Here is a 24,411-nt window from a genome sequence, read left to right on the forward strand (position 1 = left end):
AACTTTATTGTCATTGAACAAGTACAAGTACAGTACAACGAAACACAGTTAGCATCTGACCAGAAGTGCAAATAAAGAGTGCAAAAAGTGTACAAGTGAAACAGTTAAGTACAGTGTAAGTTATTAAGTGGGATGTATATGTGTGCAATGACGTCAAATGGCAAGTACAAATGGCAAGTCTAAATGTGCAATGAAGGTAAATTTAAAGTGCAAGGAGGTATGCACCTGCAATGCAGTGATAGCAGTAATGAGGTTACCGAGGTAGACATGTACATGTACAACTGAATTATGTCCTTAATCAGACTGATTCGTCATTGTCACTGATCAGGCCTACCACCGTGGTGTCGTCTGCGAACTTGAAGATGATGTTGGAACCGTGTACATGAACGCAGTCGTGGGTGAAGATGGAGTACAGGAGGGGGCTCAGCATGCAGCCCTGTGGCACACCGTTGTTCAGGTTCAGGGTTGAGGAGGTGAAGTTGTCTAACCTAACAGACTGGGGTCTGTTGGTTAGGAAGTCCAAAGTCCAGTTACAGAGAGAGGGGCTGATCCCTAGGTCACCTCGGCCAGCTGCCCAGTACATGCTCTGAGCACACGACCAGGGACGCCATCAGGACCAGCAGCCTTGCGTGCATTCACTCTGCTCAGTGCAGACAGCACATCTGCGATGGATAGTCTGAGGGGGAGGTCGTCTGGGGGGAGCTCAGATTTGATGGCTGGATCTTTGTTGTCCCTCTCGAAGTGAGCATAGAACCTGTTTAACTCATCGGTGATGGAGACGTCGCTGGCTGTTGGGGTAGGTTTTTTTGGCCTGTAGTCTGTGATGGCTTGGATGCCCTGCCACATGCGTTGAGGGTCGGAGTTGTTTTTGAAGTGCTCCTCAATCCACAGTTTGTGGTCATGTTCAGCTATCTTGATTCCCTTTTTTAGGTTGGCCATGGATGATCTGTAGGCTTCTGCATCGCCGGATCTGAAAGCAGCATCGCGTGCCTTTAGCAGTATTCAGACCTTTCTGTTCATCCAAGGCTTCTGGCTGGGGAAGGTCTTTATTAGTTTATGGCTGGTGACATTGTTGATGCAGATGTAGTCCAGAATGGAAGAAGCATATGTTTCGTATGTCCGTATGGGAGTCAAAGGGTGGCCTGAGTGGCAAACAATCTCCAGTCTGTGTGTTGAAACTGGTGCTGTAGTAATGAGTCTGACCCCTCTGACCACACTTTGACTGTCCTCACTGATGGTTTCACGCGTTTAATGAGGGGTAAATACTTGGGGAGTAGGAACAGTGAAAGGTGATCAGACTGTCCCATGTGGGGGAGGGGAATGGCTTTGTAAGCCTCAGGAATGTTTGTATACACGTGGTCTAGTGTACTGTCTCCTCTAGTGGGACAGGAGACATTTTGGTGGAATTTGGGGAAAAACGTTTTCAGATTTGAGTGGTTAAAATCCCTTAATACAATAAAAGCACTATCAGGATGTGCAGTTTGCTGTTTGCTAATAGCAACCTGCAGTTCTTTCATTGCTAGTTTAGCATTAACATCCGGAGGTACATAGGCTGCAGTAACAACAATGGATGTAAGCTCCCGAGGCAAGTAGAAAGGCCTGTACCTAATCATCAGGTTCTCCAGATTGGTTGAGCAGTGACTCCTGATTATCTTACTGTCTGTACACCATGCTTTGTTTACATAAATGCACAGACTACCTCCTCTGGTCTTACCAGAGTCTTCTGCAGTACGATCAGCCCTGAAGACATTGCGCTCCTCTAGCCCAATAGTGTTGTCGGGTGTGCCGTTGTTTAGCCACGTTTCCGTGAAAATCATGACGCTGCAATCCATAATCCTTTTTCGTGAGATGATTCTTAGTCGCGTTTCGTCCATTTTGTTCCCCAATGACCGGACGTTAGTGATGAAAAGGCTATGTAGTGAAAGCCAATGTGGGGTTAGCTTTTGCCTAGCCCGGAGGCCACACCGCTTCCCTCGCCTTTGTTTACAATCCCGACGCCGCCTCTGGGCACTTCCTCTCGGCGATGTTTCAGTCTCCTGGGGCATCTTCCCGATCTCCAGTGGAAGTTGTAAGTTGTCAAGATCTCTCTTTGTGCATTGTGTTCCAATATCCAGGAGTTCTTGTCAGCTATATAGAGTGTGCGTCAGGCTGTACTGAGTGAGTAAACTAAGAACTAAGTAAATTACTGCTAATTCGCTAAATCTGGGTAGACGCCAAGTCTTGCGTTGTACACGCTTGTACACGTGTTGTACAGGCGTCGCCATTTGAGTATGTAGTGCACATACAAATAACTTTTGTCATAAAATTCCCATGTATTTCCATTGCATTTTCAACTCTACTGATGGATTTGTCACGAAAAAACGTTTTTTGTTACATATGTTGCGTCATATATAGAATGTGCACACTCTGGTCTTGGCATGTACGCTCTAGCCAACATCTCACAGATACAGTGCAGGTAGGCTACATACAGTACATGATTAAATATTATGGACAAAAGAGCAAGATGATTTTTATCTGTTAAATGGCAGCCATGCATCGATCATCATGTCACCAGAGTAAGACCCTCTGTACTTATTGGAAAGGAGCTCATCACCATGCACTTTCACCACCCTGTGAAGTTCATCATAATTTATTTAATCTGTAGCCTAATAAACGGCATGCATTTCTTAGTCGTATTGGGAGGACCAAACAACATACCAAACAACGCTTGTGAGAATGCTATTCATCGACTACAGCTCAGCGTTCAACACCATAGTACCCTCAAAGATCATCACTAAGCTAAGGATCCTGGGACGAAACACCTCCCTCTGCAACTGGATCCTGGACTTACTGACTGGCAGCCCACAGGTGGTGAGGGTAGGTAGCAACACATCTGCCACGCTGATCCTCAACACTGGAGCTCCCCAGGGGTGCGTGCTCAGTCCCCTCCTGTACTCTCTGTTCACCCACGACTGCATGGCCAGGCATGACTCCAACACCATCATTAAGTTTGGAGATGACACAACAGTGGTAGGCCTGATCAACGACGAGACAGCCTATTGGGAGGAAGTCAGAGACCTGACCGTGTGGTGCCAGAATAACAACATATCCCTCAATGTGACCAAGACTAAGGAGATTATTGTGGACTACAGGAAAGGAGGACCAAGCACGCCCCCATTCTCATTGATGGGGCTATAGTGGAGAAGGTTGAGAGCTTCAAGTTCCTTGGTGTCCACATCAACAACAAACTAGAATGGTCCAAACACACCAAGACAGTTGTGAAGAGGGCACGACAAAGCCTATTCCCCCTCAGGAAACTAAAAAGATTTGGCATGGGTCCTGAGATCCTCAAAAGGTTCTACAGCTGCAACATTGAGAGTATCCTAACTGGTTGCATCCCTGCCTGGTACGGCAATTGCTCGGCCTCTGACAGTAAGGCCCAGTACATCACTGGGGCTAAGCTGTCTGCCATCCAGGACCTCTACAACAGGCGGTGTCAGAGGAAGGCCCTAAAAATTGTCAAAGACCACAGCCACCCCAGTCAAAGACTGTTCTCTCTACTATCGCATGGCAAGCGGTACCGGAGTGCCAAGTCTAGGAATAAAAGGCTTCTCAACAGTTTTTACCCCCAAGCCTTAGGACTCCTGAACAGGTAGTCAAATGGCTACCCAGACTATTTGCATTGTGTGCCCCCCCAACCCCTCTTTTTACGCTGCTGCTACTCTCTTTTTATCATATATGCATAGTCACTTTAACTATACATTCATGTACATACCTCAATTGGGCTGACCAACCAGTGCTCCCGCACATTGGCTAACAGGGCTATCTGCATTGTGTCCCACCCACCAACCCCTCTTTTACACTACTGCTACTCTCTGTTCATCATATATGCATAGTCACTTTAACCATATCTACATACTACCTCAATCAGCCTGACTAATCGGTGTCTGTATGTAGCCTCACTACTTTTATAGCCTCGCTATAGCCTTTTATAGCCTGTATATAGCCTGTCTTTTTACTGTTGTTTTATTTCTTTACCTACCTATTGTTCACCTAATACCTTTCTTGCACTATTGGTTAGAGCCTGTAAGTAAGCATTTCACTGTAAGGTCTACACCTGTTGTATTCAGCGCACGTGACAAATAAACTTTGATTTGATTTGATTCCGTGACTCCAAGTTGACTTCGAGATGATTATTATATAAATATTTGCGCATAAATGAGTTTCCGCCACCATTTCGCACATCATACATTTTATTGAAACAAAAAGATACCACCTTGACTAGTGGATTTTATTTTGTCGACATTTGGAAAGTTTACCGACAAATGTCATGTTTCCATCAGGCCTATCATGACATTCATTACCCCGAGATGGACTTTACTAGCATAAAAAGGCTGGATGGAAACGTGGTTATTGTAAAAATTGTAATATGTTAATTAATAGGGGTCACAAATGTAAATGACAAAATAAGGTATCACCAACTTTATTATAGTTCATCAGACTTTATATTCCAGCAACAGCAGCAACGTTAACCTTTTATTAAAGGTGAGATACTGTTGAGTTATGCACACAGAGTCGCTGTATGCAATGAATCTAAGTTAAATGAATGGCCAACAGTGTGTGTGTATGTACTGTGTAAGCATGGTGGCCTGGTGGACTCATCTTAGACAAAGAGAATAAAAACAGAAGTTGGCACGATGTCAAGGTTACTTAATACATGGCGACAACCAACCAAGTCAAGCACCTGCATGAAAGGACTGTGTCCTAGCAGAACCCTACAGAAGCTGAGCAGTCTCATCCCCAATAACACTGCTATATGGAAACCAGGCACGAGTTGCCTACAGATGTAGGATCTTAAATTGAGCCAGTTTGCTACAGCAGGAAAATGATCCTGCAGCAACAAGAGCTGTGAAGTATTATGTCGATTATAATGAATGGACATTTTTGTAGGGTTTGTTACATTTACTCATTAGAGTAAATCAAGTCTGACATTTTGAAGTGGAAGCCTTTTTAAACCTTAAATACACTACAAGTTCGCATTTCCTGCTAAGCAGGAAAATTCCTGCAACAACAGGATGACCAAATTAAGATATATGTTGCTAGAAGGGTAAGTGTGTCTGGCAATACATTCAGTGCTGTGTCAGCATTTGATGCCTCTACATTACATGCCAACGTTTACATCATAATCCAATAACAAAATCAAATAAACACTTTGCATATAATTTGCATTAAGACAGTTCTGTCACATTGCTCTGTATCTCACTGCAAACAAACTATGGCACTCTGTAGTGGAGTCATCTTGTTACTAAATGTAATTGAGTGATTCTCAGAAATAAACAGACTGTGTGGGAGATTTCAGTAACTCGGAAATTAAACCTAAAAGAGACCTAAACCCACTCTTAAAGCAGTTTAAACGTATGCATCGTAACCTTATTAATTTACTGACGTTTACGGCAAACTGAATACTGAACTTTATTGAACTGAAGCCTAAATACGACTGTGCTCCATTTTATACAGTCACTTGATTGACATGGCTTGCTTGATTGAAGATGGCTGCACAAACTGACAATGGGTATGACTATATATGATGAATGACCAGGTTATAGTGTTTGCCTATAGAGTGTGCTGAATATTGTATATTATCAGATAACCCTTTTACACTTGGTCCAAGCAAGGGCAACACTTGAATCAATTTAGCTTGATAGATGGAGGGATTGTGTAAAGACCTCAAGCTAATTTTTCAAGAGAAAGACATTTTGGCAATATGTGTAACAGGTTTGTTCACAGTACAGATGCAGCATAATCATGACTTCCTATGAGAATTAAACGTAACTATTGAGCTATGTTTTTGGCTCAATAAGGGAAATTCATCATTATGATCTAACACACAGAGGGCCCGACATACCAAGCATTTGCACAAGTGTAAGATTTTACTGATTATTTTTCCAGACAGAACCAAACACAATGACTTAAATGTAAAATTAAATGTAAAATAAAGGTAAGAGGGGTAGGTTTCCTAAGATAAAGAAGAAATGTTTCAAATGTTTTCATTTTGTTCCCTTGTATGAACTCACAGGTGCAGTCTTAAGAAAGGTGCAAATGTTTATCAATATTATTTAAAATAAATAAATTGAGAGATGAGAAACAATCTGTGTAAATTGTTGTTGAATTATTAGCTTGTGAAACCAGTGTATATTGAACAATGCAAGAGACTTTCAGACATCGAGATTTAAAAAAGTAGCATTTCTTTCCAACCAAAACCAGACGAGAATCTCTTGACAAAACCCTAGAAAATATCTTCAACCAGAGAGGTCAGCTTGGAGTTCCTTGTTTCTACGGACCTCATCGGCATGGATTTCCTGTGATAGAACAAACTGAAAGTTAGAAAAAAATTGCAATACGATACCGCAGTACAAGTTCATGTAGATATTCCCACTGTTCCCTGTATGTTGTAGCCTCTTACACATAAATTGACTTTGCTTTGTGTTATGATTAGCGGACACAGTTTCTCTCTGCTTGTCATGTCATTCGATTGAGAGATAGCCTAGATATATGAGCACAGATAGATAGAACCATAACCTCGTAGAATTGTTCTTCAGAAGGACGAGACATGGTCCAAGACCTTCCTCTATTCTTGTTCCTCTTCTTCATGTTTCAACCTCAACTGCCATCCAACAAGAGTGAAGAAATCTGATTGTTTCTGCACTTAGCAATGCTAAATTGTTGGCTTGCCAAGGATGTTACAGAATGGTATCTACTTACAGACTGGCATTCAGGCTAATAAATTAATTATATTGCGTTTCGTCCTGTTGTCACACAGGCTAGGTCATCCTCACTCTTCCAGTAGGTATTCACAACGCATATGTCTACGGCCATGGTCCTCCTTGTTTTAACTATTACAGTAGCCCCCTAAAACCAAAGAGCACCTCCAACGCTGCCTTTGATACTCTACTCGCTACTCGGTACCCACATAATGCTCCACGTCTTTCATTTCTCTAGACTAGGCCATAGCTTCGAATGACAGTCAGTGGGCGATTTACCTTCTCACGGAGCCTCTGCTTGAGCGCATTCAGGTGGGCCTCGCGGTTCTCTTTGTTGACCTCCATCTTGTAGTTGAGTTTCTCCTCTGCCATCTTGCTGAAGTTGTTGTTCTCCTCCAGGGCCTTGTGGAGCACCTCTCGCTCATGCTCCCGCTTCTCAGCCAGCTGCTTCAGGAGCAGGGCCTCCTGAGACTGCAGAGAGAGAAGAGTGAGAGAGATGGTAAAGAGGGATAAACAGAGAGAGGGGAGTGTGGAAGAGGGATAGATGGTGAAAAAGATTGGGGAGAGTGAGAGGAAGCGTGATTAGAATTGAGGGGTGAAAAATATATTGCAGACCCATTCTCTGTCATGCTCTCTGTTTACCTTCCTCCTCTCCTCCGCAGCCTCTAGCCTCTTCTGGAGCTCCTCCAGAGAGAGGTCCTTCTTAGGGGGAGAGAACAGCGGCTGGGGCCTGTCAGGAGAGAGGTCAGCGGGGGCCTTCAGGATGACCTCGAAGGCCTGGCCGGATGCCCGCTTGTTTAGGGACTTCACTTCCATGTCTGTGGAGGACAACAGGTATTAGGGCAGTAAGGCTGTGCGTGCAGACAGACAGACAGACAGACAGACAGACAGACAGACAGACAGACAGACAGACAGACAGAGACAGAGGTAGGTTGGACTGACAGAGAGGGGTAGGATGGACAGACAGACAGAAAGTGTGGCGGAAGAATCAGAATTAGTTAGGTAACATAGATAATTAAGATGTCTTATCTGCATAATATGCTTATATGATTGAACAGTTGAACTTGTGTAATTAGAATGTGTCTCTTCAGACTCTGGTGTTAACAGTTGCACTTCCTCCCTCAGCTGGGGCTCAGTCACCTGGGGCCCAGAAATGGGAGAAGTCAGGCTTGTCTATCACATGTCCCTGTTGCTATACATAATATCAGAAAGAGAAGAGGACAGAAGGATACATTGTCTTCATATGTGAATGTGTCTTTACCTATTTTAAACCATGTGAAGAGATGGCGTGATTAATGGGGAACCAATTACTTGTCTCCACAATGTCTGTGCCCAGTCACTCACCTCTTTTGGCCTTGGGGGAGATACGTTCTGAGACAAGATGTGTGCGGTAGTGTCTGGAACCATTTTTATGTCATCTCTGATGTTGCACCTATCCTGGGATAGTGTATGACCTAGAGGCTCACTACCCCCAAGAAGGGGTTTTACTTGGGATGGGAGTATCTGGAGTTGACAATTGATTTATGCCATAGAATGAGTTGGTGTTTCAGTGTTATGAAGTACCAGGGACGAGATCAGAGCCTCGTCTTAGGGGCCAAACTCGGAACAATAGGAACAGTCTTCATAGCAAATGCTGTCTGGCTGCGGGATACTCCTTTCTCATATATCAACTTTCACCTGGTGACCGATTCCATACATCTGTTGTTTGACTGCGAGGGCGTATCTTTGCCTCAAAATATATTTGTATTCTTCGTATGTCAGAGCTACTCGACACAACTCTTGGGAGTGTTGAGCTGACCAGCCTCATTATTATAGAAGTAATTACTCCATGCTTTCCTTTCGACCTTGTCTGTCCTCATTATTGATTAGAATTTCTACATCAAAAGACAGACAGACAGACAGACAGACAGACAGACAGACAGACAGACAGAGACAGACAGACAGACAGACAGACAGGGGTAGGATGGACGTACAGACAAAGATGGACAGAGATGGGTAGGATGGACAGACAGAAAGATTGATAGACAGACAGAGAGGGGGATGTTGGACAGACAGAGAGAGAGAGAGAGAGAGAGAGAGAGAGAGAGAGAGAGAGAGAGAGAGAGAAAGAGAAACAAAAAGCAAAGGTGGATGGATAGACAAACCATAGAATTACATTCTGAGCATAATTATATGATCTCTATGGGACACAGGCAAACGCATAGAGCTCTTCATCACTAACCTCCATATTGGTAGAGGCTGTTGGGATGTGGTTGTGAGTGGAAGCAGGAGCAGATCAGAGACAGCATGGACATCTCTTTGATCTTGTCTGAGTAGGCTGGAAAAGAGGGAGAGGAGAAGACAGAGTGAGAAGAGATATCCACAGTTATCCTTGAATCCACTTTTAAATTGGCATCTGGCATTTATTGTGAATGACAGAGCCATTTTGTATTCACTAAACAGAGCTGATATCATCATATGATTAGATAATGTATGCACGAAAGGTCTAATGCGAAAAGGTTGAATTTGGGTTGTATTGTATATTGCTCATAGCAAATGACTGTATGACAGGACGAATGGCATGAATATTTTGGGGGGTTTAATCCCGTCGCCAGTAACATTGAGAGAATGATCAATTATTCATATGTAGACATTTATCTCTGGTTTTCACTTCACCCACTCACTAGGACTGTGCAGTGTGTGTGTATATGGTGGGTTACATGTCCATACTGTAGCTTATCCACAGGCACTGTACGGTGTGTGTTGCAGATAATTGTGTGTCCAAGAGTGTGTATGTGTTAGGGTTCAATATGACGGCATGGCCGGATTAAGCGCAGGGGTTTACCGGGGGTGAAGCCCCTGGGGCCAGGCCCATGGGCCCCAGAGGCAGGAAAAAAATATATATACACTTTTTTATATACAGTATATATTAACATATGTAGATACATATATATTATTCTTCAATGTAGAAAATAGTAAAACGTTTGGACACACCTACTCATTCAAGGGTTTTTCTTTATTTTGACTATTCTCTACATTGAAAAATAATAGGGAAGACATCAAAACTGTGAAATAACACATATGGAATCATGTAGTAACCAAAAAAGTGTTAAACAAATGTGTTGTGACAAGGTAGGGGTGGTATACAGAAGATAGCGCTATTTGGTAAAAGACCAAGTCAATATTATAGCAGGAACAGTTCAAATAAACCAAGAGAAACGACAGTCCATCATTACTTTAAGATGGAACATTTCAATAACTTTCTTTCTTCAAGTGCAGCCGCAAAAACAATCAAGCACTGTTGTGAAGCTGGCTCTCATGAGGAACATCACAGGAAAGAAGACCCAGAGTTACCTCTGCTGCAGAGGATAAGTTCTTTAGAGTTAAATACACCTCAGATTTCAACCCAAATAAATGCTTCACAGGGTTCAAGTAACAGACACATCTCAACATCAACTGTTCAGAGGACACTGCTGTGAATCAGGCCTTCATGGTCGAATTTCTGCAAAGAAACCACTACTAAAGGACACCAATAAGAAGAAGAGACTTGCTTGGGCCAAGAACCATGAGAAATGGACATTAGACTGGTGGAAATCTGCCCTTTGGTCTGATTAGTCCAAATTTGAGATTTGTGTTTCCAACCGCCATGCCTTTGTGAGACGCAGGTGAACGGGTGATCTCCGCATGTGCGTGTGGTTACCACCGTGAAGCATGGAGGAACATCAGTGCCCAACCACACTATTGCTCTTGAGGCTGAATGGAAGCAAATCCCTCAGCAATTTCCCAACATCTAGTTATAGCAACAAAGGGGTGACCAACTCCATATTAATGCCCATAATTTTGGAATGAGATGTTTGACGACCAGGTGTCCACATACTTTTGGTCATGTAGTGTAGCAGTAGCGGAGATTGGATGGCGCCGCGGTTGATCAAATTCTGGCAAATCTAACTAGTCAAGCCCGCACACTCACTTGTGTTATTGTAACATCATGGAACAATGTTGCAAATGTCTATTTCCAAGAGCTCATTTGTGGACACAAGGTATCAGCCGTTTTGTTAACAGTGATTAGCTGCAGTTTGTATTATGAGCCTGTGCCAGTGTCACGATGCTAGTTTGGAGATTTGTGAATGTGAGATGGAGATTTCCTTGCATGTAGCCTACACATGCTAGTCAGCAATGCAATTTACAGAAGTGATGCAATTAAGTGATGTTTTCTATTGGGGACTTTATGTTCAGTAGGCTAAATATGGTAGGGTTAGTGTTGTGATGACTGGTCTAATGTATGAATGAAGCCAGAGAGTTTGATATGTCCGGCTCATGCAGCAATTCACACGTCCATATTTTTATTTTTGCATTAGTGTGGCATAAACATTTTATAATATTGGTCCACAGGACCCGTCATTATTATTCTCAGGAAACAGGAAGGAGCTTGGTCGGAAAGTCCCGGAATACCGGTCACCGGTATTGAACCCTAGCTGACGGTTGAGTAAAAACGGAACTGGTTAATACTGAAAAAAAGATTTTCAACTAAGCCAACGATGAACATAGTGGAAGTTGTTCCTGTCCCAGTTTTGGCCAACTGCCTTTTGTTTTTATGCAAATGAAGGAGTTGTCCGAGGCAGAAACAGGCACAATGGCTAGAAGTTGGATGACATTAAAGTTACAATTGCATGCGGCAAACTTCCTTCCTCTTGACTCCTCACTGTGCTTTGGCTCATGTAATATTTACGTAGCGTCAGTGATAATGATTCGACACGTCACAGAGCTACCACTTTCAGGTTCGGTTGGATTGTGCCCTGTGAACCAACACTTGTGAGGAGACAAAAAATGCTGCGGCAGGGCCTGCACGGCAGCACACGTGCCAGTAGCAAGGATGGCCTCAACACGACTGACTTGGCTGAGTTCATCAAGTTCATTCCTCTCTTTAGCAGCATCTTTCAGTGTCACAAGATCTTTGTCAACAGGGGTTTGAACTCCTTCCTAGAAATGACGTTCTGTGTCCTTATAAAATTAAGAGAGATCTTCACTGACGTGTAACGAGGGTCTGTGTGCTGAAACGCCTATGTCGATATTCCATTAAAAAATCTGCCGTTTCCAGCTACAATAGTCATTTACATTCATTAACAGTGCCTACACTGCATTTCTGATCAATTTGATGTTATTTTAATGGACGAAAAATGTGCTTTTCTTTCAAAAACAAGGACATTTCTAAGTGACCCCAAACTTTTGGTAGTGTATATACTTGATTTAGTTCTGTAGTGATTTTTATGAAATTGCTTCTTTCAATTATTGACAAATGTGCACCTGTTAAGAAGCTGACTTTTAAAACAGTTAAGGCCCCATGGATTGATGTGGAATTTAAAAACTCTATGGTTGAAAGAGATGGGGGGGGGTGATCTTTGGAGTACTTTAAATTAAATGATGGGCCGAAATGCAAATGCAACGCCATCTTTCATCGAATCAGATGGCTTATTCATCACAAAAACATTTGATGTTGCTAATTATTTGAATGATTACTCAATCAGCAAAGTGGGCAAACTTAGGCAGGAAATCAAATCAAATCAAAAGTGTCACATGCACCGAATACAACAGATGTAGACCTTACAGTGAAATGCTTACTTACAAGCCCTTAACCAACAATGCAGTTGTAAGAAAATACCAAAAAAAAGTCAGAAATAAAAGTAACAAATAATTAATGAGCAGCAGTAAAATAACAATAGCGAGGCTATATATACAGGGGTTACCGGTTAGTCAAGGTGATTGAGGTAATATGTACATGTAGGTAGAGTTATTAAAGTGACTATGCATAGATAATAACAGAGAGTAGAACCGTAGAAGAGGGAGGGAGCAATGATAATAGTCTGGGTAGCCATTTGATTAGATGTTCAGGAGTCTTATGGCCTGGGGGTAAAAGCTGTTTAGAAGATTCTTGGACCTAGATTTGGCGCTCCGGTACCGCTTGCCGTGCGGTAGCAGAGAGAACAGTCTATGACTAGGGTGGCTGGAGTCTTTGACCATTTGTAAGTCAAAGACTCAGAGCACGAGCAGATGCCATACCAGGCAGTGATGCAACCTGTCAGGATGCTCTCGATGGTACAGCTGTAAAATCTTTTGAGGATCTGAGGACCCATGCCAAATCTCTTCAGTCTCCTGAGGGGTAATAGGTTTTGTCGTGCCCTCTTCACGACTGTCTTGGTGTGCTTGGGCCATGTTAGTTTGTTGGTGATGTGGACGACAAGGAACTTGAAGCTCTCAACCTGCTCCACAGCAGCCCCGTCGAGGGAAATTGGGGTGTGCTCGGTCCTCCTTTTCCTGTAGTCCACAATCATCTCCTTTGTCTTGATCACGTTAAAGGAGCGGTTGCTGTCCTTGCACCACACAGTCAGGTCTCGGACCTCCTGTTACGCGGGGCGGTGCAGGTGAACCCAAATGTAGACTCAGACGAGGAGACAAGGATAGCTAACCAATGTATTTATTGAAAAGCGGGAGAGGAGATGGGGTGCAGTCCAGGGGGATCTCGGGCGGGTAGTATGGAATCCGGACTAAGGCTGAGGCTGGGGGCAAGAAGATTAGGAACCGGGTAAGCAGGTCTGGAGCGGAATCCAGTGAAGTAGCGTGTTAGGATTTGGGTACACTGATCCAAGATCTGTGACTACTGGAAATATCTACCCACAGCATGTTCATAAATTCTCCCAGACACTCAAGGTAATTTAATAGATACCGGTGTAATCAGACAATCGCAAACACAGGCACTGTTTCCCTGGCGACACAGTTCATGGGTCAGACTGAGTGCAGACCCAACTCTCCCCTTCTCTCCACCCACTGCAGCAGGGCTACTCAGTTGAGCAGCTCAGGGACGGAAGGTTTGTTTATTTGTGTGTTTGTTTGCATGTGAGTGCACACTATGTAAAATAATGGCCCGGTGGGACGATTTTAGACAAAGATTATACGTTTAGAAGTTGGCACGATGTCAAAGCGGCAACCAACTTAGTCAAGCACCACAATGAAGGGATTGTGTCCTAGCGTGCACGCTCTGTGTGTAGTGAAATTAATGGCCTACAGGGTTTGTGTGTGTCTGTGGGTGTCAGTGAGTGTGCTTGCATGTGTGCATGGAGTGGGAGAGACAGAGAGAGGGTGGGAGGGTAGCTGGTGTGTGTCTGTGTGAGTTGATTGCTCCTAGAAACTGTGTGTTGCCAAGGTGATATCGCTGTCTGCTTGGCAGAGAATGAGTCTTCTATCAGCTAGAGCCAGGGAGCATGTCTGAAACAGCAGTCATAACCAGAACACCCTGCGGCTATGTTCTACAGTAGAAAGAAAAAGTATGTGAACCCTTTGCAATTACCTGGATTTCTGCATAAATTAGTCAGACATTTTTGATCTGCTCTTCATCTTAAATCACAACAATAGATGAACACAGTGTGCTTAAACTAAAAACACACAAAATATTGTATTTTTCTTGTCTATATTGAATACATCACTTAAACATTCCCAGTGTAGGTTGGAAAAAGTATGTGAACCCCAAGGCTAATGCCTTTTCCAAAAAGCTAATTGGAGTCAGGAGTCAGCAAACCTGGAGTCCAATCAATGAGACATGTTAGGTTCTTATTTTACAGAGTAAATAACTCACAGACACTAGAGAAGCTTAACCAAGTTTAATTCTTCCCAAGGGACGTAACAACAAAGAAAATGGCTTCCCTCATGGTGGTAAGTCTCCTCCTTATCTCTAAACATCGCATCCTTCTTGCTAAACAGGGAACTAGGTGATATGAGCCTTCGACGGTTTCTCCCCTTATCAGTACTGTCACATGCAATTGTTTTCCCTGCACTCAACACATTCCAAGCTTAGTTGTCTTGCTACAGAGAACCATTAACTTCTCCCTCCTTTATATACTATTAGTCTGATCTATCATCTCTTTAATATCTCAATATTCAAAGTTTACCCCAAATGCAACAGACAAGATTAGAGATGTTTGTTAGAGCTGCCTTGTCCTATAAAAACACACACACAATTTGAGTTTACTATTCACAAGAAGCATTGCCTGATGTGAACCATGCCTCGAACGAAAGAGATCTCAGAAGACCTAAGATGAAGAATTATTGACTTGCTTTAAGCTGGAAAGGGTTACAAATGTATCTCTAAAAGTCTTGATGTTCATCAGTCCACAGTAAGACAAATTGTCTATAAATGGAGAAAGTTCAGCACTGTTGCTACTCTCCCTAGGAGTGGTCATCCTGCAAAGATGACTGCAAGAGCACAGCACAGAATGCTCGATGAGGTTAATAAGAATCCTAGTGTCAGCTAAAGACTTACATAAATCTCTGGAACATGCTAACATCTCTGTTGACGAGTCCACAATATGTTAAACACTAAACAAGAATGGTGTTCATGGGAGGACACCACGGAAGAAGCCACTGCTGTCCAAAAAGCACCTGGATGTTCCACAGCGCTTCCGGCAAAATATTCTGTGGACAGATTAAACTAAAGTTGAGTTGTTTGGAAGGAGCACACAACACTATGTGTGGAGGAAAAAAGACACAGTACACCAACAACAAACACTTTTCCCAACTGTAAAGTATGGTGGAGGGAGCATCATGGTTTGGGGCTGCTTTGCTGCCTCAGGGTCTGGACAGCTTGCTATTATTGACGGAGAAATGAATTCCCAAGTTTATCAAGACATTTTGCAGGAGAATGTAAGGCTATCTGTCTGCTAATTGAAGTTGGGGGATGCAACAGGACAATGACCCAAAACACAGATGTAAATCAACAACAGAATGGTTTCAACAGAAGAAAATACGCCTTCTGGAGTGGCCCAGTCAGAGTCCTGACCTCAACCTGATTTAAAATGCTGTGGCATGACCTCGAGAGAGGCTCACACCAGACATCTTAAGAATATTAAAGAACTGAAACAGTTTCGCAAAGATGAATCAAATCAAAGTGTATTTGTCACGTGCGCCGAATACAACATTTCACCTTAGAGTGAAATGCTTACTTACAGACTCTAACCAACAGTGCAAAAAAGGTATTAGGTGAGCAAAAGGTAAGTAAAGAAATTAAAACAACAGTAAAAAGACAGTGAAAAATAACAGTAGCGAGACTTTATACAGGCACCGGTTAGTCGGGCTGATTGAGGTAGTATGTACATGTAGATATGTTTAAAGTGATTACACATATGATAAACAGAGAGTAGCAGTAGCGTAAAAGAGGGGTTGGTGGGTGGTAGGTGGCGGGACACAATACAGATAGCCCGGTTAGCCAATGTGCGGGGGCACTGGTTGGTCGGGCCAAATGAGGTAGTATGTACATGAATGTATAGTTAAAGTGACTATGCATATTTGATAAACAGACAGTAGCAGCAGCGTAAAAGAGGGGTTGGGTGGGGAGGCACACAATGCAAATAGTCCTGGTAGCCATTTGATTACCTGTTCTGGAGTCTTATGGCTTGGGGGTAAAAACTGTTGAGAAGCCTTTTATTCCTAAACTTGGCACTCCGGGACCGCTTGCCATGTGGTAGTAGAGAGAACAGTCTATGACTGGGGTGGCTGGGGTCTTTGACAATTTTTAGGGCCTTCCTCTGACACCTCCTGGTGTAGAGGTCCTGACATTTAATCAAAGTAAAAATGTCCTGTTTTAGATCAGTTAGGATCAGCACTTTATTTTAAGAATGTGAAATGTCAGTATAACAGTAGAGAGAATGATTTATTTCAGCTTTTATTTCTTTCATCACATTCCCAGTGGGTCAGAAGTTTACATACACTCAATTAGTATTTGGTAGTATTGCCTTTAAATTGTTTAACTTCGGTCAAATGTTTTGGGTAGCATTTCACAAGCTTCCCACAATAAGTTGGGTGAATTTTGGCCCATTCGTCTTAACAGAGCTGGTGTAGCTGAGTCAGGTTTGTAGGCCTCCTTGCTTGCACACGTTTTTTTAGTTCTGCCAACACATTTTCTATAGGATTGAGGTCAGGGCTTTGTCATGGCCACTCCAATACCTTGACTGTATTGTCCATAAGCCATTTTTCCACAACTTTGGAAGTATGCATGGGGTCATTGTCCATTTGGAAGACCCATTTGCAACCAAGCTTTAACTTCCTGACTGATGTCTTGAGATGTTGCTTCAATATATCCACAGACATTTCCTTGCTCATGATGCCATCTATTTTGTGAAGTGCACCAATCTCTCCTGCAGCAAAGCACCCCCACAACATGATGCTGCCACCCCCGTGCTTCAAGGATGGGATGGTGTTCTTTGGCTGGCAAGCCTCCCCTTTTTCCTCCAAACATAACGATGGTCATTATGGCCAAACAGTTTTTTTTGTTTCATCAGACCAGAGGACATTTCTCCAAAAAGTACGATCTTTGTCCCCATGTGCAGTTGCAAACTGTAGTCTGGCTTTTTTATGGCGGATTTGGAGCAGTGGCTTCTTCCTTGCTGAGCGGCATTTCAGGTTTATTTATATAGGACTAGTTTTACTGTGGATATAGATACTTTTGTACCTGTTTCCTCCAGCATCTTCACAAGGTCCTTTGCTGTTGTTCTGGGATTGATTTGCACTTTTCGCCACCAAAGTATGTTCATCTATAGGAGACAGAACAGCTTCTAAAGCCATCATTTTCTGGAATTTTCCAAGCTGTTTAAAGTCACATTCAAGTTAATGTTTGTAAACTTCTGACCCACTGGAATTGTGATACAGTTAATTCATTGTGAAAAAATCTGTCTGTAAACAATTGTTTGAAAAATTACTTGTGTCATGCATAAAGTAGATGTCCTAACCGACATGCCAAAACTATAGTTTTTTAATAAAAGAATTGTGGAGTGGTTGAAAAACGAGTTTAATACACCTAAGTGTATGTAAACTTCTGACTTCAACTGTATATATACAGGAGGTACAGGTTAGTCAAGGTAATTGAGGTAATATGTACATGTAGGTAGAATTATTAATTTTAATATGCATAGATAATAACAGACAGTAGCAGCAGCGTAGAAGAGGAAGTGGGGCAATACAAATAGTCTGGGTAGCCATTTGACTAGATGTTCAGGAGCCTGTTAGACCTAGACTTGGCGCTCTGGCACCGCTTGCCGTGTGGTAGCAGAGAGAACAGTCTATGACTAGGGTGGCTGGACTCTTTGACCATTTTTAGGGCCTTACTCTGACAATGGCTGTTATAGAGGTCCTGGATGGCAGGAAGCTTGGCTCCGGTGAAGTACTGGGACGAGCAGTTGCCATACCAGGCAGTGATGCAACCAGTCAGGATGCTCTTGATGGTGCAGCTGTAGAACCTTCCTGAGGGGGAATTGGTTTTGTCTTGCCCTCTTCATGACTGTCTTGGTGTGCTTGGACCATGTTAGCTTGTTGGTGATGTGGACGACAAGGAAATTGAAGCTCTCAACCTGCTCCACTGCAGCCCCGCCAATGAGAATTGGGGCGTGCTCAGTCCTCCTGTTCCTGTAGTCCACAATCATCTCCTTTGTCTTGATTACCTTGAGGGAGAGGTTGTTGTCCTTGCACCACGCGGTCAGGTCTCTGACCTCCTGTTACGCGGGTGGTGCAGGTGAACCCAAATGCAGACTCAGACGAGGAGACAAGAATAGGTAACCAATGTATTTATTGAAAAGCGGAAGAGGGGTGCAGTCTAGGGGAATCTCGGGCGGGTAGTATGGAATCCGGATTTAGGCTGAGGTTGGGGTTAAGGAGATTAGGAGCCGGGTAAGCAGGTCTGGAGCGGAATCCAATGAAGTAGTAGAGCGGGGATCCAGGGCAAAGAAGCAGGACTGAGGACACGAGGGACTGGAGACAGGTACCAGAGTTAGAGCAGACGGGACTGTAGCAGAGAGAAAAAGCAGCGTGAGGCTTGGGAAAACAGGCACACCAGGATAACTACATTTTTGCAGGAACAAACAGCTAGAAATGCAGACTGACTGAGTAGAGGCTGCAATCTGGCAGAGTGGAAGTGGCAGGGCTGAGTATTTGTAGGGTTCTTGATTATGGAACAGGTTCCAGCTGGTGGGAATCTGCTCTGCTTCCAGCACACCTTTCTCCACTCACACAATCACATACACACACAGAAAGAGAAGGAGAGAGAGCACTGGGAGAGTGGTGGCAGGTTAGGGTGGTCCAGGATGAGAAGTGGAGGGTGTGGCAGGAGCAGATGTAACACCTCTTCCCTATAGGCTGTCTCGTCGTTGTTGGTGAACCTCCTCCCTCCTATAGGCTGTCTCGTCATTGTTGGTGATCATGCTAGCACTGTTGTGACATCTGCAAGTCGTGCCTGGCCGTGCAGTCATGAGTGAACAGGGAGTACAGGAGCAGACTGAGCACGCACCCCTGAGAGGCCCCCATGTTGAGGATCAGTGTGGCGGATGTGTTGTTACCTACCCTTACCCCCTGGGGGCGCCCTGTCAGGAAGTCCAGGATCCAGTTGCAGAGGGAGGTGTTTAGTCCCAGGGTCCTTAGCTTAGTGATGAGCTTTGAGGGCACTGTGTTGAATGCTGAGTTGTAGTCAATGAATAGCATTCTCACATAGGTGTTCCTTTTCTCCAGTTGTGAAAGGGCAGTGTGGAGTGCAATAGAGATTGCATCATATGTGGGTCTGTTGGAGTTGTATGCAAATTGGAGTTGGTCTAGGGATTCAGGGAAAATGGTGTTGATATGAGCCATGACCAGCCTTTCAAAGCACTTCATGGCTACAGATGTGAGTGCTACCGGTCGGGAGTCATTTAGGCAGGTTACCTTAGTGTTCTTGGGCACAGGGACTATGGTGGTCTGCTTGAAACATTGGTATTACAGACTCAGACAGGGAGAAGTTGAAAATGTGCTCAGAGTACACATCCTGGTTATCAGTCCTGTTGTTTAAAGGTCTTATTCACATCGGCTGAAGAGAGCGTGATCACACAGTTGTCCGGAACAGCTGATTGCATGCATGTTTCAGTGTTACTTGCCTCTAAGCGAACATATACGTTATTTAGCTTGTCTGGTAGGCTCGTGTCACTAGGCAGCTCTCGGCTGTGCTTCCCTTTGTAGTCTGTAATAGTTTGCAAGCCCTGCCACATCCAACGAGCGTCGGAGCCGGTTAGGTTCGATTCGATCTTAGTCCCGTATTGACGCTTTGCCTGTTTGATGGTTCATCTGAGGGCATAGCGGGATTTCTTATAAGCTTCCAGATTAGAGTCCCGTTCCTTGAAAGCTGCAGCTCACTCTTCAGCTCAATGCGGATGTTGCCGATAATCCATGGCTTCTGGTTGGGGTACGTATGTACAGTCACTGTGGGGACGACATCATCGATGCACTTATTGATGAAGCCAATGACTGATGTGGTGTATTCCTCAATGTCATCGGAAGAGTCACAGAACATATTCCAATCTGTGCTAGCAAAACAGTCCTGTAGTTTAGCATCTGCTTCATCTGACCACTTTTTATTGACCGAGACACTGGTGCTTCCTACTTTAATTTTTGCTTGTAAGTAGAACAGAATTATGGTCAGATTTGCCAAATTGAGGGCGAGGGAGAGTTTTGTATGTGTCTCTGTGTGTGGAGTAGAGGTGGCCAAGAGTTTTTTTTCTCTCTGGTTGCACATTTAACATGCTGATAGAAATTTGGTTAGACGGATTTAAGCTTCCCTGCATTAAAGTCCCCGGCCACTAGGAGCGCCGCCTCTGGGTAAGCGTTTTCCTGTTTGCTTATGGCGGAATACAGCTCATTGAGTGCGGTCTTAGTGCCAGCATCAGTCTGTGGTGGTATGTAGACAGCTACGAAAAATACAGATGAAATCAGTCTAGGTAGATAGTGTGGTCTACAGCTTATCATGAGTTCCTCTACCTCAGGCGAGCAAAACCTCGAGACTTCCTTAGATATCGTGCACCAGCTGTTGTTTACAAATACACAGAGACCTTCACCCCTTGTCTTACCAGAAGCAGCTGTTCTATCGTGCCGTTAGAGTGTATGTTATTCATGTCGTCATTCAGCCACGACTCGGTGAAACATAAGATATTACATGATACCATGCCAACAAATGCCAACAATAACCAGTGAGCCATTGTACTCATGCATAAAAGCAAATAATGACAGAAAAGCATTGTAGGTTTGACATTTGTAAGGAAAAACTATTGTTATCGATCAATAATGACAAACCTTCTGGCATTGACAACTTAAATGGAAAGCTACTAAGGATGGTAGCTGATTCTACAGCCACTCCTATCTGCATATCTTTAATCTGAGCCTAGAGGGAAGTCTTTCTCCTCAGGTCTGGATGGGAGCCAAAGTCATTCCACCACCCAAGAGTGGTAAAGTGGCCTTTACTGGTTCTAACTGCAGAGCTTTTAGCTTGCTGCCAGCTCTTAGCAAACCTGTTGGGAAAAAATGTGTTTGACCAAATACCATGCAATTTCTCTGTAAACATATTATCAATAGACTTTCAACATTCTTATAGAGAAGGGCACACGTGTACTGCACTGACACAAATGACTGATGATTGGTTGAAAGAAATTGATAATAAGAAGATTGTGTGAGCTGTAATGATAGATTTCACTGCAGCCTTTGATATTATTGACCATAACATGCTGTTGAGAACGTATGTTTTATGGCTTTTCAACCTTTGCCATATTGTGGATTCAAAGCTATCTATCTAATAGAACTGAGAGGATCTTCTTTATTGGAACATTCTCTAATGTCAAACATGTTAAGTCTGGTGTACCGCACTTAAAAATAAATGTACCATGGGGTTAGATAAAAGATCACTGATCTAGAGGGGGTTTAAGATTGGATTAGCTCATCCCTACTGAAGATCAGCTCTTCAGAGAGATCTACAGTTCACTTCCACAAAAGAAAGGATTGACTGACAGGATAATCTGATGTATGCTACTGATTCTTTACACATTATTTTGACACTGCAGTAACTGTACAGTTACGGCGCTTAGCTTTTGATATGACACAACAGGATGATAATCTACAGCACCATAACACGTTGAATACTTATTCCATGCTGCATATATACTCAAACAGTAATACCTGCGCTAAGAACAGTTATTCTTTGATGGAAAAGATGTGAAATGAGTATTGATGTTCATCACAAACTGCCTGCCTTTTAGCTGGCTGCGTGGCTGATGATGCTGACATGATCCTATAGCTGTCGGTGATCTCTGAACAGTTCTAGAATCAAATAAGCAGGCCTAAATGGTGGAGCTGTTATACTGTCCTATATCATATTTTATTGAGTCATATTCTTATACATTCTATACAATATATTGTATCAAATAGTGTAATGTATCATAGGTTTGTCAGAGGTTTAAACCCTTGGTGATTAATATGGAATAAACTGTATGGGACCTATAGCTTCCCGCATTGCAAGCCCAATGAGCCCAAGCCCTTTTCATTGCTTCAGGTCTGCATCATCAAGCAGCCATTTTATCAGCAGTCACACCTTGGTTGTGTCACAAAATGCACCCTATTCCCTATATCGTGCACTTCTTGCGACTAGATCCCTATGGGCCCTGGTCAAAGATAGTCCATTATATAGGGAATAATGTGCCATTTAAGATCGCAGCTCTTGGCACGACTGAGGAAAATCCCTGAGATCTCCAATCAGCAATGGAAATGATCTGATCCCATGAAATAATCCAGTTCTTTAGGAACATGATACACAGCATGGTTGGTCATTTTAGACGGATATAACAAATGCAACCCTCAGTTTGTACATATGACCTTTATAAGCATTCAAATGAAACAAATGTGATTCCTAGATCCTCTTCCATTCATAAATGGACAAATTTGATGTGGCCAGACATTAGGTCAAATAAATAATGCTCTCAGAGATCTATTTTACATGGAAAATAAACCATCTATATGAGCAACACATCTCAGTTCATACCAAAATGCTCCCCACCCAGCAACGCATCTTCAATAACATCTAGATATTCTGTCTAAAATCATACAACAGAAGGATTTCATCTGATAAATACATGTCCACCCCCATTTTATAACAGATAGTTGCTAACAAAATGTTGGATGTTTTACCTGATACGGTGCTGGCCATGGTTGCTGGAGGTGGAGGCGAGAGTAGGATGCTGCCGGATGGAGGAGAGGCAAGAATGTGAGAGAGGAGGAGGAGAGAGATGGCTCTGTGTGTATATCTGTCTCCAAGTGGTGCAATGCACAAGCCTCTCTGCGGTGTTGCGTGGACAATGACCAGCCGGCTCGACTCGATAGGGGCTGCTGCAACCTGCCAGAGACAAGGAGAGGGGGAGGGGTGGAGGGGAGAGAGAGGCCTATTCACACACACACACACACACACACACACACACACACACACACAAACACACACCCACACACCTCTCTCTCTTTCACACACACAGGCAGGCACACATACTACAGTACCTCATCGCTAAAGCACTAAATAGGTAGCTTTAATATGTTTTATTCTTAAAATGTAACATTATGTAGAACATCTTAGGATCTAATGTGCATCCTCAAAAGAGGATGTGCTAGTAATAGCCTAAACACGTCAAAATGCTCAGCGCTGCAAACCAAGCCTCCTCCATGAGCATCCCTTTCTCTGGCTCTCTCACCACCTGTGAAATTTCAATCGCTTCTCACACCAGCACTTATCTGTCCATCAAACATGTAAACAACTAGCTTACCTGTGCCATAGCAAGCTGCTCCTATCCACATTAATTGGTGGAGCTCATTTATGAGCTAAATGTAAAATCCATGTTGATTTCACAAGATAAACATTTATGAAAGGAAATATATGAACCGTTACTATTTTGGGGTTCGAACCAGTTCAGAACTTTATTATGCGGGAATGGAAGTAAATAAATAGGAGTTTGGATAATAACGACTGGAAAATAATTTTTGTTCCAACCCCTGGTTGTCTCTGCCTTCAATAGTTCAATTTCTACATCTACAGTTCCCTGCCACCTTTAATGTAACACATGTGTTATTTAATTGCTGATTTCATTTTCTGTCCATTTTCTATCTAAAAGCGCCTTTTTCAAATTTGGTTCAGAGAAGACTGTACTTACTCCCTTTGTATGATATGCCACAACAGAAGAGAAGATGGATAGTAGGAGGGCATAGGTCAATGCTACAAACCCGAGTGGAGAGTCAACCCGACGCGACCCGTCCTCATCCTTGGCAACTCCAACATCACCCAACTACAAATGGTCCGGTCTAGACAGATCCAAACAGAGGCCTATCCCAGCGGTGGCCATTGCCATGCCGCCTGTGTCCTCGACTGCCTGTTGACGGACAGTTGCCCCCAGGTGACCACGGTCATCCTGCCGTTCAGCCTCAAAAATCGTTCAGCCTCAAAGGACCCCTCTCCCCTGATGATGGTACCTTCTCCCTGACACACGTGATGCTGACAGTAAGAGGGTATGGTCAGGGTAGGGCCTAGAGGTCAGAGGTTATCTGGACGTTAAGAATTGGACATGACTCAGAGATGGGTCATATCCTGTAACTGATTGATCAAATACACTAGAATGACATACTGTTGGCTTTGTATAAGGATAGATACATGTAATGAGCAACTAGAATTGGTCATTTTTTGTTGTTCACCAAGATGATGAAACAATAGGATCAAGAACAAACCATAGCTTACCTTATAATGTCACACATTTTCATTGTTGTCACGACTTCCGCCGAAGTCGGTCCCTCTCCTTGTTCGGGCGGTGTTCGGCGTCACCGGCCTTCTAGCCAT

The 24,411-nt window shown here is 43.4% G+C and overlaps 1 protein-coding gene across 1 annotated transcript; it reads right to left on the reverse strand.

Annotated features, from left to right (window-relative positions):
• Nucleotides 1-4,214: 4,214 nt before the first annotated feature.
• On the reverse strand, nucleotides 4,215-22,915 carry LOC135539579 (stathmin-3-like). The gene is made up of 5 exons (XM_064965540.1): nucleotides 22,728-22,915; nucleotides 8,962-9,057; nucleotides 7,383-7,558; nucleotides 7,020-7,211; nucleotides 4,215-6,338 (listed from the first exon to the last, which is right to left on the reverse strand). The coding sequence occupies exons 1-5, from the start codon at nucleotides 22,744-22,746 to the stop codon at nucleotides 6,279-6,281; spliced, it is 543 nt and encodes a 180-aa protein (XP_064821612.1). The 5' UTR covers nucleotides 22,747-22,915; the 3' UTR covers nucleotides 4,215-6,278.
• Between the last annotated feature and the right edge of the window lie 1,496 nt (nucleotides 22,916-24,411).

The sequence above is a fragment of the Oncorhynchus masou genome, chromosome 5, assembly GCF_036934945.1.
Source record: "Oncorhynchus masou masou isolate Uvic2021 chromosome 5, UVic_Omas_1.1, whole genome shotgun sequence".
Taxonomy (NCBI): Eukaryota; Metazoa; Chordata; class Actinopteri; order Salmoniformes; family Salmonidae; genus Oncorhynchus; species Oncorhynchus masou.